Raw genomic sequence first — 16,829 nt, 5'->3', positions numbered from 1 at the left:
TCAATAAGTGACCCAAAACAATAAGCTGAGAAAATAAGAGAACTATGTCATGGAAGCCAAGAGATTTTCTTTTGATGACACTAATACAACATTTCTTAAATTTAAGACAATAAAATTTTGCTAAGTTTTAATAATTGCTATTCTGTATCTGGAAAGTAAATATTTCAATAAACACAAGTTGTAAAATTCTCGAAATCAAGTAAGAAAAGTATGTCTTTTCTATAACAAAATTAAGTTACAGTGATACATCATGAATCTGTTCCAGATCCTTCGACTTATACCAAATGAATTTTTCCAAGAGAAATAAAGCAAAAAATATTAATCCATATTAAAAATTCTATTGTTATTGTTATAAAACTCTTTAATACTAAAATACAAAAGCAATAATTGAAATATACACTGAACATAATGAAGCACTGATATATTTTTCTGTAATTCAAATTGAAAGCCATTTTTTAACACGCTCTAATGTCTTTGTTCTGTTTGCAATCAATTTCGCCTCCTTTCACAATGATATCAAATTAAAAAGTGTCTTTGTATACATAACTGTATTTACATTACACTCCGCATACACTATAGAATAACCAAGTCCCAGATATGTATGCAATCTTCATATTTTTCAACAATATCTTTTTTCACTTCCATTTTCACCTCTATGGTGATCCTAATGGGAAGAGTCAATCAGTGAACAATTTTCTTCATTGCTTGATTCTCCTCAAGACATCATTTCTTAGTATTCATTGTTAATGAATTTACAAAAAAATTTATGAAAACATACACACACACACACACACAAAATCGCTTAAAAATTCAGAGTTACAGCGCACCTGTTTACTGAATATAATCCATAATAATGCCACCCAACTGGTATAGTGGTTAGCGTCACTGACTACAGTGCTGAAGGGCCCTTCAAATCCTGGAGAAGGCATGAATATTTGTATGTGTATAGTGTCTGTGCAGCATGGGAGGCACTCTAAATATGTGACAAGCTGAAAGTTTTCTCGAGATCTTGATGGTAAGGAAAAAGGGGGAGACCCTCGGATCTGCCCCCCGGGAGGCTCTCCATCAAAATTGGGGGCAGAAATTGAGCTAAATCGCATTGTCACCTGTAAGGTGCTCAAGGCTGTTGCCAATGACAGGCGTATTGCACTCCTTGCCATGAGAAATTTTGTGGGCTTGGGCTGACTAATGGGTGTGACCATTAGCTACAACAACAATCCATAATAACAATGCCAAGTTACAAAAGTTGTTTACTGAATATATTATAATCAACATTAACACTAGAACAGCCGAATTTCAGACTAACCGAAAACCGCCATTGGGGGTCAATTTGACCCTCATAAGAAATGTAAGTAGAAACACAGTAAATGATTGAAATGGTGCTGAAATGACCACATAAAAGAGTTTTTAGAGGTTTTTATTTATTTTTTATACTTTAGAATTTTTTTTCGTGCAATTAGCGCAAATTAGCACATATCTTTCAATGTAAGATTACAAAAACAAAAACAAAATCTTTGAAAAACAAACAAAAGATACAAATGCAAAAAAAAAAAGGAAAATAGAACATATGCAAAAAAATTACAAAAAACATAAATTGGGAATAAACACGCAATGTTTTCCAAAGTTTGTTATACATTACCACAGGTGATACAATATGAACGCTTGACAGTGACAGCAACACATTTACCACAAATTGGTTTCTGGCATCCCTCACAGCTGACAACAGTCTTGTTTTGTCCCTTGCAACTTTAAAATGCACATTTCTTTCCTTTAAGTGTCTGTATTTGAGCAATTGGGGGGCATCTGTTGCGTAGAGCACCAACTTGTAGTTCTTCCATGAGTGCAAGAATAAATTCTCGACGGGAAATAGAGGTGCCCAAGGATTCTTTGAATATAATCCAAGCATTGAGTTCAGCAATGTCAAGGACGTTGTAAAAAACATGTACAGGCCACCTGCGAATTCCACTACTTGTACTATATTTCCTCAGCATCTGATCTGCGACATCAATGCCACATTTTGTACTGTTGTAGTAAGTGACAGTGTTCGGTTTTTTCTTTATGCTGTCGTCAACAAACACATTACTGTGCATCGTGCTCAGAATTACGACATTCTTTCTGCTCTTGCACCTATATATTGTGTTTTGTCTCCATTTTTCAGTGCAAAAGATGAATATCGTGCAGAAGAAGTGTCACGAGCAATGGGGGTAATTCTCGCTTATTCAGAAGCATCGTCCCCACAATTGTGGTTTATTTTGCAGAAAGTTCATCTGCAAGTTTCACAGAAGTAAAAAAATTGTCAGTTGTGACATTGAATCCGGAGTTTAGATGTGTTTGCAGTAATTTGAGAACTACACTTTCCCCAAGTTTTAAATTAGTTGGTCGTTCTTCATCCTTGCCCAGATAAGGATAACCATTCAAAACATATTTGGATTTTACATCAGTTGCTAGCCAGAATTTGATGCCAAACTTGTCCGGTTTATTCGCCATATACTGAATAAATCTACATCTTGATTTACAAGGCAACAATTGTTCATCGACGGTTATTTCTGGTCCAGGATTATAGCATAAATAACAGTTTTCCATTAGCTTGTACCAGGTTACAGAAGCGAGAGCAAATTTCTTTGTGGCGAGACAATCAGCTCTGGTGCTTCGGACATCGAATCTGAGATATCGCATTATTTCACGGAACTGATTGCGTGACATTGTTTCTTTGAACACTGGTGGTCCTCAATTCTTGTTCCACAAATCATCTGCACAAAGCTTGGAATGGCCTAGTGCTCCTAGTGTCGTTTTTCTTATGAGGGTCAAAATGACCCCAGTTGGCTGTTTTAGGTATATCTGCGATTATTTGTTTAAATAATCAACGTAGAAATATGAAAAATTGGCATAGTATACTTGGAAACATTTTAGAAAAAGTAAAAAAATACCAGCTTCGAAGCTCAGCTGTATGTTAAAAAAAAACGCGTAAAATTGGAAAAAAAGGTCAAAATGACCCCAACGGCGCTTCTAGTGTTAATAATGACAATATACAGAATGTATTTCAAAGCAGACATATAGCAAAGTACCATTGTACTTCCTTTTTTTTTTTTTTTTTTAGTTATAAGAAAAGGTTTCAGTAGATATTTATCTGGAAGGAATGGTTGTAGGAAAAGCAGTGCCTTATAATAATTATTTCAAACCTGATCTATAAATTAGCTCTCTAATGATAAAAATTAATAAATAAATAAGGAGGGGAAAAAACTGAAATGTTTCAGATTTTAAATTATGTCCAAAGGGGCGTTTTTTTAACATTTTGTGTGTTACCTTTATTTATTAAATATAATTTTCTTTGAACTTAAACCATAAAATTCAGTTCAACAGCAATGTCGCAAAATAATTTTAAAGTGAGAATATCTTTAGAATTTTCGATACACATTTCCGCGCGCTGGAGATAAAAAGGTTTTTCTCCCCCCCCCCATAGAGTGTTGCCATTGCTTGCTTTTAAATCGTTGAGTTTGTTTATCAAAAATTTGCCAAAGTTTTACAAAATATGAAATCGATAATAAAACAAATTCCAAATTTCGGCTTTCATATGCCCATATTTGCAGTAGAATTACATCATTCAAAATTGGATAGCTCTAAGAACTGTTGTTTTATCATAATGTGAGAAACATACATACATTTATGCAGATTCTTCATTATTTAATTTCTTCAAATATAATACAGAGTGATAGTATTTGGTGGCAACGATTTGAAAAGTGATACACCATTTATAGGGTCCAATGCAAAATCGCAAAATGAAAACAACAGTCCTTCAGGGACAAAGACCTTTTGGACTTAAAAAAAGTTACTCTCAAACACCTGCAGACTCAATTTCAAACACTTGCAACTTCAAAATGCGATTCTCAAGCCCTCAAGGGGACATTTACTTTTGCCTCAAACTTTTAGCTTCAAATAACACAAACGTATACAGTATGTCTCCCCATTAAGGGATTAATGTAGAACTTTCCGTACAGAATGTGATGCATGTTTATCAGAAGATATGATGGCGTTGCTACCACTAGAACCCAGATCTAGCTAATCTACTACTAAACAGGCTAACACTGAAAAATGTAGCATATCTCATTAAAAATGTAACGGAAAATGAGATGGAAATACATTCATTATGCACAAATGTAAGAATTCTTCATTTTCCAACTAGTATGGAGCATTCATGAATTGTTAGATATTTAATTATACTAATGATCTTCCTTCTTGTGTAAACCATGTTTAAAAGTTTCTTTGGATCATTAGTTAATAGAGCAGGAAGTCAGCTTCTCCACAGACTTTGAAATTTTCCGAATAATGTTAGTAATATGAGCATCCAAAATACACCACTTAGAACATACATCTTCAAAAATACATCAGAAAATTTCCATGATTTGGAAAATTTTGATTAAAATATCTATCTGAAATGGAACTTCTAAAAGAAATTTCAGCAGGAACACGAGAATGAATTTTCTTTTACATGATTTATCATCCTGCTTGTTCTTTTCTTCAGTTATATTAAGCATTTAACTTTAAAGAGTTAATAATGCGGGTTTCAGTTTAATTCCAACTGCATCACTCACTTCACGGTGCTGATACCTTATGCATTAATTTTTAAATTATCTTCAACCACTGGCATTATGATGGGCTAATTATGTACCTTTGTGAATAGCTTTACAAATATATTCAGATATTTTAATATTAAAAATATAAGAATAAAGGAAAATTTGAAATTTGCATGATAAACTCTTGAATCTTGATACGAATTTTCTCGACATAATTTGACAATTACAGAGAGTAATTCAAAATGAATGGTACAAAACAAAAACATACTTTTGACTACTAAAACTAATTTATTTTACAGATACAGGTATAAAATGAAAGGTTAAATAACATTCATTTGATCTGAAACTTGAATACAAAATCTCACTAGATCATGGTATTCAAAATGGCGGTTTCAGCAGAAGAAAAGTTTATTGCGGCCTGAAACATGAAAAAACTCCATTAGTAACTGTTGTTGAGAAAAATTTCTGGATCAATTTCTGGATCACATTGCTAAAGAAGCACCTCGATGTCCCCAACATTGCAATGTGAATGAAACAGGTGGGTTGTCTGTACAAGGAAAAATCACATGTACATTCAGGCAGGGCTGGAGATGAACCTTTTTGTCGCCTGATGCAAACTCTGCGACCCCAAAATTCTGTCTCCCTGTTCCTTCCTAAATTCTGAAAATTTAGCTGCCTCTAAATTTTTCCATCTAGTGCACCCACACCAGTTGCACATGCCCTGGAGCAGCCCTGCACACATCGTAATTGTAGCAGTTTAATTAGAATTTTAAGATGAGACAATAAGTTATTTGAATATCTTTATGGGTCTAGCAGTTAACAGTAAGAATAGAGTGGATTTGTATGGCAACAGCTCAGGAATTAAACTATCATGTACAGGTCTGCCATATCAAAAAAAGGTCTCCACATCAAAGATCTGTGCATGTCCACAGAAATTTTAAAAATTAAACTTCATGTTATACCTGTATTTGAGAAATAAATTCATTACAGTATTTAGATACATCTTTTCTTTCTGTACCATTAACTTTAAATTACCATGTATTAGAAAAACAGTTCAATATTCAACAGTCATTACAGAACTTTGTAGCTAACTGGAATATGTGCTCTATGCAACATTTATGTATTGCAACATTAGAATAATAATAAATATATTTTGAAAATTAGTGCAGTCAAAAAATAAAAACTGAAGTTTTGGATTTCTCTTTTATATATTTTAATAGACGTATTGAAAAAGTTCAGCAAAATTTAGGACTTCCAGTGGGAAAATCTAGTGCAAATGTAGCCATGACTGAATAAATTTAATTTTTCAAAAATTAATGATTATTATATTCAGGAAAGTGTAAAATGCATGTGAAAAGGTCTATACTAACTAATAAAAATATTTAGCAATCAAAATTGAAATTAAATATACAAAAAATAAAAATTTAATAAATTTAAGGATAAATTAATTGAAAAATCCTTTTATATAAAATATTATAAAACTAATTGAATTTAATTATTCCTAATTTAATGTTTGAGATAGATTCATCAGGAGGTAATTATCTCAAAAATTAAATCCAAATTATTCAGGAGTTTTGAAAATGCGTTTCATCATTCTCAACTATTTGAGAAAAACACACAAATTATAAATTATTTATAATTTAAAATATATATATATATATATATATACAAAACCTTTCAACCTCATTCTTTCACTTTCCCCATTCTGGACACTATTTTCTTTAAGTTTATAAGGATATTTTAAGTAAGTATTTTAGTATTTATAACTTGCCTGTAGCCATTTTTATGTAATATTTTAAGTGATTACCTTTTTTCTATTTTTTACTTTTAATTTTAAGCCTTTTTTAATTTTTAATTTTCCCTATTTTTAATTTTAAGAACTTACATTAATTATAATTTTGCGTTTTTAGTTGAATTTTGCAATTTTAATTCAACAGATTAATTTTTAGAAGTCTAAATTTGTGTTACTCACTACTGAATAATATTAAGATTTTTAGCCTATAATGGCCCTAGAAACATTCTTTAGTAACAGTAAAAACTCTTAAAAGTTATTTTGCTAAGCATGGCATTTTTAGCATTCATCAAATATGATTTTATCCAAATTGCTGTTAGCTATTTTACTTTGAGAAAATAGGGATACTTCAAATAAGTCTTTCAGCAATTACTTTTAGCCTATAGTATATTTCTATGTAAAAGTTGCTCTGATTAATATTTTTAATTTGGAATTCATGTTTACATATTTCAGAATTTAAATGCATTAAGTGTCCCTCTATATTTTTAGTTTTTTTTTTTTTTTTTTTTTTTTTTTTTTTTTTTTTTATTATTATTATTATTATTATTATTTAACTTCTACAGTGTAATATTTAGACGTTTAAATTCGTGTTGAGGTATATTCTTCACTTTTTGAGAATGAGATTAAAAGATTTTGTATGATGTTTTTTAATGATTATTTAATATTATGATGATTTGTTTGATAACCTTCAAACTCTGCCCGAAAACCAGACTTCGAAGACTTCGAAGCTCTATGCGGTGCATTGGAGCTGGCTTTAGTGAAAAGTGTTTAAAAGAATGTAGCAGGCTTCAATTAAAATGTTGCCAACAAAGGCCCACACAAACACTCCAGCAACTCACAATGGATGTTAAGTCTCATCTCACCTTTTCGGACTGCTCAACAGAAACAAGAGAAATCCTATCTCTGAAGTACTTCATCGATTGCATCCAGGACCCTGAGACACAGAAAGCACTGTGAATAGCAGATGTCAAGGATCTAAAAACCCTTTATGCCATAAAATTCAACATAAATGTAAGTCAACTTGGTGAAGGAGAAGACGAAGACCCAATAAGACATGAGAGCCATAGGACATTGATTCAATGTAGGTGGCAAGGTGTGGTTATGGAATCAAATTTCATGGAATGGACTTTCTCATACACTACAGTTACCCTGTGACAATCCTTACACAGTCCAAAAGTGACTGAATGATATCATAATTCGGATCCAAAAGTCATATAATTCTAAACCATAAGTCATTCATTACAACAAACTAGACCCTTCTATGGCCATAGTACGTAGTTCCGATGGCACATATAATGTAAATAAGTAAGACCATAATCCTATATGTATATAATTTTATAAATTCATGCATTTATTTATTGATTTCATATTTTATTAACTGTATGTTATTTATTAAAATTATTATTTAAGTACTGTATTCAACATTCAGTCACTGATTTTCTTTGTTTAAGTAAAGCTTCCTGTTCAGGAACTGTACTGTCTGGGATGTGCAGCTCTTGGGAAGGACATAATGTTATGAATTTTGTATACACGTAAAATGTTTTAGAGATATTGCATGTTAATTGTAGTATCTGTAGTATATAATGTAACATGAAAGACATCAGAATGCAAAGCATCTGGTAAAAAACTGCTAAATGTCACCAAGTTTGGCAACATTTTGGTCAATGTAATTATAGCTGGTTTGATCTGTAACTGCATCCAACCCTATGTATGCCAGCAATTTCAAAAAATGGAAGGTACTGGAAATTTCTTGGCAGATGAGTAAAACTGTAAGAGAGTAAAAATATTTATTGTATGCCACGGAGCAGGCTTCCCTCCAAGAAATCCATGTGGAATGATGCCTGTTAGGTGGAAGAATCTTAGGAAAGGGCCGACAGACATAGCTTTATTTATTGTCACTGAAAAGTTTCATAGTCAGGGTAGGTTATTGTTGCTTAGTCACCTTGCATAGGAATGCTATGTTTATTCATGTGGGGGGGGGGGATTACTTTTGACAATAATATGCCTTCGTGTTTGAATCACTAAACGAGTCTATAGTCATAGTAAAGGTAAAAAAATGGGAGTTCTAGGAAAATACCATTGTGCCTTTGCAGATATTTCCATGGAATTATTCCTAAGAATAATGCACAATGATCAGAAGTTACTAAACTGTTATGCTATTACGCATATTTATCACATAACGTAGTTACTGCAGATAAATAACATACATTATTAATGGCCTTTCCATGGCAATGCATGACACAGTTATTAAAAAATTAATATGGACAGCCTCAGTAATACTTTAGGTTATAACAGATAATAGAAGACATATATCTAAATGCACACATGTTTGAACATAATTACATAGTATAAGAACAGTATATAGTATAACAATACACACATTTGTTATACATAGTATAAAACAGTACATAAGAAGACAAACCAAGTATCCTAAATACTGACTACCTGTCACATAACATGATTATTGTACATAAATTGCATACATTATCAATGGCCTTTCTGTGGGGATCCATGCCACAGTTATTAAAAAATTAATATGGGAAGCCTCAGTAATACTATAGTAGTAATACTTTGTTATAACAGATAATAGAAGAAAAACTAAAGAATAAACTTAAACTAAATATCTAAATACAGACATGCCTGAACATAATTGCATAGTATAAGAACAGTATATAGTATAACAATATACATATTCGGTGTACTTAGTATAAAAACAGTACAAAAGCAGAATATAAGTATTAATGTTGCATGTATTCAGCATTACCAGTACTACTAAATGCGATACAATAAAAAATTTGTACAAAAATACAATAATTTTATAATAGTTACAGCGATTGTAGGATGAAAATCGAATGAACTATGCAGAATACATGCTCATGCAAGTGTATATTAACAAGGGTGCACTGCAGTACTGAAATATATTTATTAATGTATTAAGTGCACCTTTATGCCTCATTAAATGCAATGTCCACTCTTTCCAGTACGATTCTGAAGGCTTCGAGAGGTGGTGTTTCCTTGTAAACTCGCAGGAGAATATGTAGCGGTCAGAATTGCCTTGCTGTCCACACTCGCACATATCGCTTTCAGAAATTCCAAAACGGTACATATACATCGGGAATGGGTCGTGGCCAGTTAGGAAGGTAGTTAGTGCTGATGAAAACGAAGATACATCTGTGGAAACGTGTGGTAAGAAATGAAGAGTTCGTCTTCCGATGGTTGATTCATTCCACCTGGTTTGGCATTTGGAAATTAACTGTGCAAATGTAGTCTTCTTGAGGTAAGAGCTCTATTATACTGAGAAGAGCTGTATAAATACTTTTGTGTGGAAAGTTCCAGAACTGTGAAGTATTTTCGGAAAAAAAAATTTCATCAAGTTTTCATTGGTTCTGTGTACATTCAATCCATTATGAACCCACATGCACATAACAACATAATGTCAGGGTATTGCTGGCTGCACCTACTTATAACCAGTTTCTTATAATTTTCATAAGACTACCTGTTATTGCCAACCACACTTCATCAAGCATTTAAAAATAAATTTTGTTGTTGTTGGTGGTGTGGTTGTTGTTTTTGTTTATTCAACGCAACACTAATAGGCTTTAACCCTCTGCAAATAGCAAAAGAGTCTACTTAACGTAATTCTATGGATGTTTTACCATGTACATGTGACTACCATTTGAAACTGGTAACAGCTCCAACAAGTATTTTATTTCTTTAATAATAATGGTATTATTTATCACTTCAACCATTTCATTGTCACATGCATCATTTTCATAATTTATACGTAATATGAAAAATTTCTCATGAATTTTACATATTACTTATAAATACTAGTGACTTATCAGACTGTTCTAAGAAATAAATTTAAAAATAACTAATGGTACTATTCTGTTATAAGGACTGCATTCAGAAATGCATGAACATGTGTTTGTATGTATGTACATATAAGTGTATACATATACATATACATAATTTGTACTTACATACATACATGCATACATGAACACATACATACATGAACACATACATACATACATGAACACATACATACATGAACACATACATACATACATTTCTGAACCAGTTCTGATAACAGAACAGTAGCTAACTAACTAAAAGCAATAGATGACATACATTATTATTGAAAACACTTTCAGTAATATTTTAGACCCTAGTATGAATATCATTAGCAATAATGGGATTATTCTAGATATTACTCCATCTATTCTGAATCACTACTATTTTACTGCAGGCCTCCTTTTCAAGCTCAGAGTTAAATTCATTATGTACTTTATCTAGCAGGTCTCTTAATAGATGATACATAACATGGTCTGCAGACCACATAGAGATGAGAAAATCATGTGTGCGGTTCCCGGAAGTCACTATTTTTAAGGTTTTACAATGTATCAGACGACATGGTCTGACATCGCACACACAATAATTCATTCCAATTCATAGTAGAAGAGACATATAACTTCACAAACCAGTGTCAAGAGGTTTTAGCATTCTGCACTGTGTCTGTCATCAAAGCCTCTTGATTTCAGAATGGCTGACCAATCAATGATCTGACTTTCCCAATGATATTGCTTTATATACAATAAATCACAGGATATAAAATACAACTGAAAAAATAAGGAGGTGTGGCTAATTCAGTCTGCAAATCGTTTCCATCGGAACAGCATGCCAGAATGTTATGAAATTCTTGACTAGAAAGACTAGCATTAGCAAGATCCTCCTGTGACAAGGACTATAACTTCATTACAATAATTATTCTATGCTTTCCATCTATTATATATGTTACGGCCAAAACCCGAAGTCGGCCGGCCAAATTGCGAAACAGAATATATCACCTCACAATGACAGATCTTTTCTTGATTTCGGGGATTGGCCAGCCAGTTCACGAAATGGCATGGGGCGATCGGCCAAAGTCAGAAGAAAAAGGTCATGAGCAAATTTTGGGTGTTTGTATACTGTAATGCTAATGATAATCACATTATAGCTGTCACAGAGGAGTTTTCCGACGAATCCGCCGCTCTTAGGTGCCTAGGATCATCCTTCGGAACAAAGGCCAAGGAGGTACGGTTCAAATGATTGATGTAAAATTGGATTTATGGATAGTTGAACAGTATTTTGTCACTGAGCACCACTAATGGCACTGAGGCACCTTCTAATGGCACTAAGCACCACTCTGTGCCATTAGAAGTTTGAGTTAGGAGAAATTATTCGAAAAATTGTAGTTGCTGTGCTTGGAAAGCGTGCACAAATTCTTGAAACTGAGTTTGATCCATAGTATAACAAAAAAAAAAAAAGAAAGAAAAGAAAGGGCTTACCTATCCGGGGAAAGCACACTCACCCGCAATCGAAACTATTCAGTTGGCGTGCCTGTAAACAATAACGCATTGCCAGATTCGTCATTCGATGCATGGATGCCAGATACACTGAAAATATAACACACTGCCATATGCATGCCGTCATCCCACCGGAATCAACAGATGTGCCCCCTCCCGAACAGTCTTACTTCAGCCCATCGAAGATTGGCGAGGAAGTTCCAGGCATTTCGGGAAGTGGCCGGCCATAGTCGCATTCCAGTAGCATATTCATTTCCAGTAGATCGGACATTGGCCACACTCCCCGGCAAAATGTGCGAAATGGCCGGCCAATTCAGGAACTGGCCGAACTTCAGGCTTTGGCCATAACATATATATGTAATAGAGCTTCTCATAATTTATAATAAATATGAAGTCATCAGCGCAACTTGCCACCAGTTACCACAGATCCTCACTGACATAGGATAAAATATAACAACTATAAAAGAATTCTGTTTTTGTCACTGGCAAAGATCTCCTTGTTCCTTAATGCCAGTCTCTCATTGTTTTGAAAGTCCATATTCTTCAGATTTTTTCTCTTATTCTGGTTTCACTGCAAGTGATGCTGAACAATCAGTATGGTTCAGTTAGAAGGAGTGGATTTAGAAATCACCAAAAGCTGATGATTTAGTGAAAGATTCAAATATTAAAGATAATGGCCAAAATATTTATGATATGGTTAAATTGAAGAAAATAACAGATATTCATAAAATTAGAACTTTTTAATGTAAATTAAACTATTTCCCAAAGAAATCAGGGAAAAATTTTTCACTAAAAAAATTCACTTACCAAATTAAGATTAAACAGGATTAATAAAATTGCAAATATCATTTAAAATGTCTGAAAACACTTGTGTTTTACGACACTTCCGTCGGCATATAAACTCAAATAAGAATTTCGTTTGTTACACTCAGTGCCGCATTGACATTTATTTCATCATTTCACAACATCTCATAACATAGTTCAATAGTTTGCATAAGAAAATCAGTATCAATAAAATTACAGTTAACACAGAAATGTTCAAACCATGATAGTTAACACAGAAATGTTCAAACCAGCCTTGTTATTATTCAGTGTTATATACTCTTAAACAGTCTCAGTATATTATAGTGCCATCAATAATATTTTCTTCAATAACTTTAAGCAAAGTTCTGGCAGAGTGGTAAGGCACAGCATCTAAAACACACTCTTTTGTTTCTCGGCAAATCCTGCTGTACACCAACTGGGACAGAAGGATTTTCCCCTCCAACATGAAAACAAACTTTCCTCAGCTTGAACAATATTACCAGTGGCACCTATTTTAACCAATGGTCTAGATATTAATGCATGGCCACAGACTTTCCTTATGTAACTGTTGCAATTAACAACACTGCAATGATTCATATCAAGTTGATGCTGACCACATTAAAGAAAACTTAATTCTAAACACAATGCATAAATAAAAAGATCTGCCATTTAAGAAACTGATTCTGAAAGATTTTTGATTTTGAGAATGTAATCCTCTCCCCCCCCCTTTTTTTAAATTTTTTTATCAGCATGTCATATTTTCACATTTCCAATTCAATCATTCTTTCGAATTGAAGTAGAGCTTCATTTTATGTTTTTTTGTGCACTCTCAGAAAGAATAATTCCTGAAGATATTGCATGGAAGACATTTCATCATTAAGTAAGTCCAAAATTTTTTATCCATGGCAAATAAAATAATAAAAACACAAGTTACCATTACATCTTTAGAATTTGTATTCTCATTGCCTCTTTTATGTTTTAAAAAAAGTAAAAATTCTAATGACTTTAAAAATAAATATTGGTGGGTTAGAGTAGATTTAAGGGTGCCCCTTGGATTATCACTAAGTTATGTTTTCATTTATGGTAACATATGAAAACATATTAAACATTCTGGTCTATTATGACATAAATGGTTGCATGATTGCGGTGAATTTGAATGAGGTTTGGAAAGGCTTGTTTGTGCGCCAGATTTTGGATAAGAAGTACATTGTTATTTTGTGGTTTACACGATAAAATGACTGAATGTGGTAAGATTAATTTGAAGTTTCTGAACAATTTGGAATGAAAGGGAAAAAAGCATTAATTGACTGGTGTGTAAATGAAAGTTTAGATAGTAGTCATAAGTGTTTTGTTTGTAGGAAGGAAATGCATACAGTCAAATGTCGGAGGATACCGACACTACGGAGGATATTTTTTACTCTTATTTTTTTTTTATTTATGTGGCAATGCCAGTATACAGATTCTAGTTCGGATAATTTTAGGAAGTTTTTGGATGCTGTTAAGGAATTTTGTTTGACTGAAGATACAGAAATTTGCAAATAAGGTAAATGAATATTTTCTTTGTGTAGTGCTAAGATGAATTTCCTTTTTCATGTTATTTCATTGTTTGATTTAAAATGTAGTTTATTGAGATTATATATATTTTGTTGGCTGCTCCTTCGATTTTTGAAATGAATATAGATCGATGTGTACATGGACAAAGTGAAAGGAGTTCGCAATGCCTAGTTTGTGCAATTTTTTTATGTTTTTTTTAAATGAAAATAGGTCGATGTGTACATGTATACTTTGTGTAAGGCGATTTTTGATGCGAAAATCGCCGTTACACAAAGCCAAAATAACAAGTCAAAGAATTGCACAAACTCGGTGTCTGTGTACCGCCAAAAATCGCCAAGGGGCACCTGTAAATATATTTTTACCTACTGGTGACTTCATATGAACTAATCTTTTGGCAAGTTTATCAAAACATTTCACGATGATTCTATCCTGATAACAGAAGAGTCCAAATTATCTCATAAATAATTATATGCTTCTATAACTTCCTTGTCAAAAGGTAGATCTTCCCGATATTCATTCTAACTACATTCTAACTAAAGTCACTGTTGAACGTTTTCTGGTGTTCTTTCATTCTGCATATTTTGCACCAAAACTTCTTTACAGTTCAAACATTCTACTGTAACTCTCTATTAATTTTTTCTGTATAGAAAACCTTGAGTCTATTGGCCTATCCCTTCAGAATATTAGCATTTAATAAACTGTATTCATCCCCCCTTAATAAAACATGAAACGATCTCTCAGACTGTTAGATATGTAAGACAATCTGCAATTTAGTAGTCAGCTTGAGCTTCAGTAACACAGTTAATTAGACTGGCACATTTACAAGAATATAGCAATGATGATTAATTTTTTATTTATTTTTTCATTTACTTTTTTATTTATTTTTTAATATTAAAGGTTAACTTAAAAAATAGTTTTGTAAAAATACTATGCCATAAATACACAAAAACTGAATAAACTTAATCTTTTTCCTATATTAGAATTGTACATAGATTAAATTATCAATTTTATTTTTAATGTATACACAAATTAAAATATATATAAATTTTACTTTTTAAAAACAATTTAATAAAAATCTTAAAAATAATTTAATCCAACGTTTTGGATGTTTTTATTAGTTTTTGCTAGCTATTGCCATTTTCTGTTTGTTTTAAGCATTTAGTGCCACTGGCAAGACATAAATTACTTTCTGCTAGTACAAAGTCAGTCTTAAATTAGATGTAAAATGTTTTCTTTACATATAGTAATTTTTCTTATATTGTTACAAGACTGCAAATATTTCAGTCAGTTTTGGGTAATTTGGTCAAAACCATAATAAATATAATTGTTTTCACCATCATGTCCAAAATTCTACCAATCCCGAATACTCGTAAATACTGAATCTGTCACATACCTGATTCTGTCACAGCGGAAGTCCTCCATGTAGAAAACTTTTCAGAAATTATTTTGGAAAGCAAATCACGTAAGTGTTTATGAAAGTCATCAGGAAACAAAGAAGATATGTTTTCAGGTGAAGAATAACCATGAAAAAGAACAAATTTGATAAAGCTGCTTAAAGCTATGAAGAGCTGAAATTTAAAACATTGTCAATATTAAATGAAAACGTATAATTTATTACATTAAAATTACATTTGTATAATGCATAGTAAAAACTGTTCAGAAATCAGGCATAATGATGAATTCTTCGATTTAAAAAAATGGTAACTTAAATACATGCAATTTACTTTTAATCATTTAATAAAGAATAGTAAAATCATCGGTACTTTTCCATTTCGACAGCACAAATCTCGCCAAGTAGACTTCATTGGCGACAACACACAGTATGCATATAAAAAATGTTAACAAATGTTAGTTCTAAGAATATTTTACTTTAGAGGCACAAACTTTTTAATATTGTTTAAAATTTTTTTCAAATGGGTCTTTCAATTCACCTTCTCTAAATAAATTCCGAGAGATAACATTTCAGATGATGACATGCCATTTCTTCTGTGTTTCTTATTTCGCCTTCTGGCTCTATTTCATAATCTTTTAATTGTTTGTGAGTGCATTCCAGTTTCCAGAATTCTTAATCTTTGAAATGTTTGAAACTTTCCTCTTCCAATTTTTCAATGCAGTATCATTTCCACGAATTTAAATATATTATAGTTCATTTTTCGATATTTTTTTAAATTGCTTCTTACATAATGTTCATGGATTGGTTTCACAGTTTCACAGGGAAACATTAGTTTGTTTCACATCAAGCTCCACCAAAGATCCATTGCTAAAGTAGAATCCATCTTGCATTGTTTTTGCGGTTTGTAAACATACTTCCATCCACTTCAACGATCATATCAGGTTCTCCTATTTTCCATTGTTGATGTTTAAGCAAAGAATCCACACAAACCTTGCACATGTAGTTATTCCAGATCACAATTGTTCTGTGATCGATTTGCACACCATCTAACTGAAGTTAATTCTTCACTCCAACCATAAGTATGTAAGGATCTTAAGTTTTACTAACGTTTATTTTATTTTAAATCTTTACTATCACTTCTTATTTTCTACTTCCGGCCAGAATTATAAGCGTGAAGGAGTTTATGCAAAGTTGTCTGGCGAACGCCAAGTATTTAAGTGTGGCCTTTTTGCCAAGCAGAAGAGAGGAAGCCGTGAGTTCGAAGCAGGCCGCTTACCTTAGAAGTTACGCAGTTGCTACTTTGCCTTCCAGGCCAGAGGTTTTAATCCTCTTGATAAATTAAACGTATTGTAGTGTTCACAGTCTCT

At 32.4% G+C, this 16,829-nt stretch overlaps 1 protein-coding gene across 1 annotated transcript in view; it reads right to left on the bottom strand.

Annotated features, from left to right (window-relative positions):
* LOC118195809 (COMM domain-containing protein 9-like) overlaps positions 1-16,829 on the bottom strand; it is a 40,586-nt gene that overhangs the window by 3,212 nt on the left and 20,545 nt on the right. Inside the window, exon 3 of the mRNA XM_035367142.2 lies at positions 15,463-15,637. Within this exon, the coding sequence (XP_035223033.1) occupies positions 15,463-15,637 (175 nt within the window). The remainder of the gene's footprint in view (positions 1-15,462; positions 15,638-16,829) is intronic.

The sequence above is a fragment of the Stegodyphus dumicola genome, chromosome 10 (assembly GCF_044657685.1).
Source record: "Stegodyphus dumicola isolate Sdum_Otavi_A_Nest chromosome 10, ASM4465768v1".
NCBI classification, from domain to species: domain Eukaryota; kingdom Metazoa; phylum Arthropoda; class Arachnida; order Araneae; family Eresidae; genus Stegodyphus; species Stegodyphus dumicola.
This window is presented reverse-complemented; position numbering and strand designations above follow the sequence as displayed.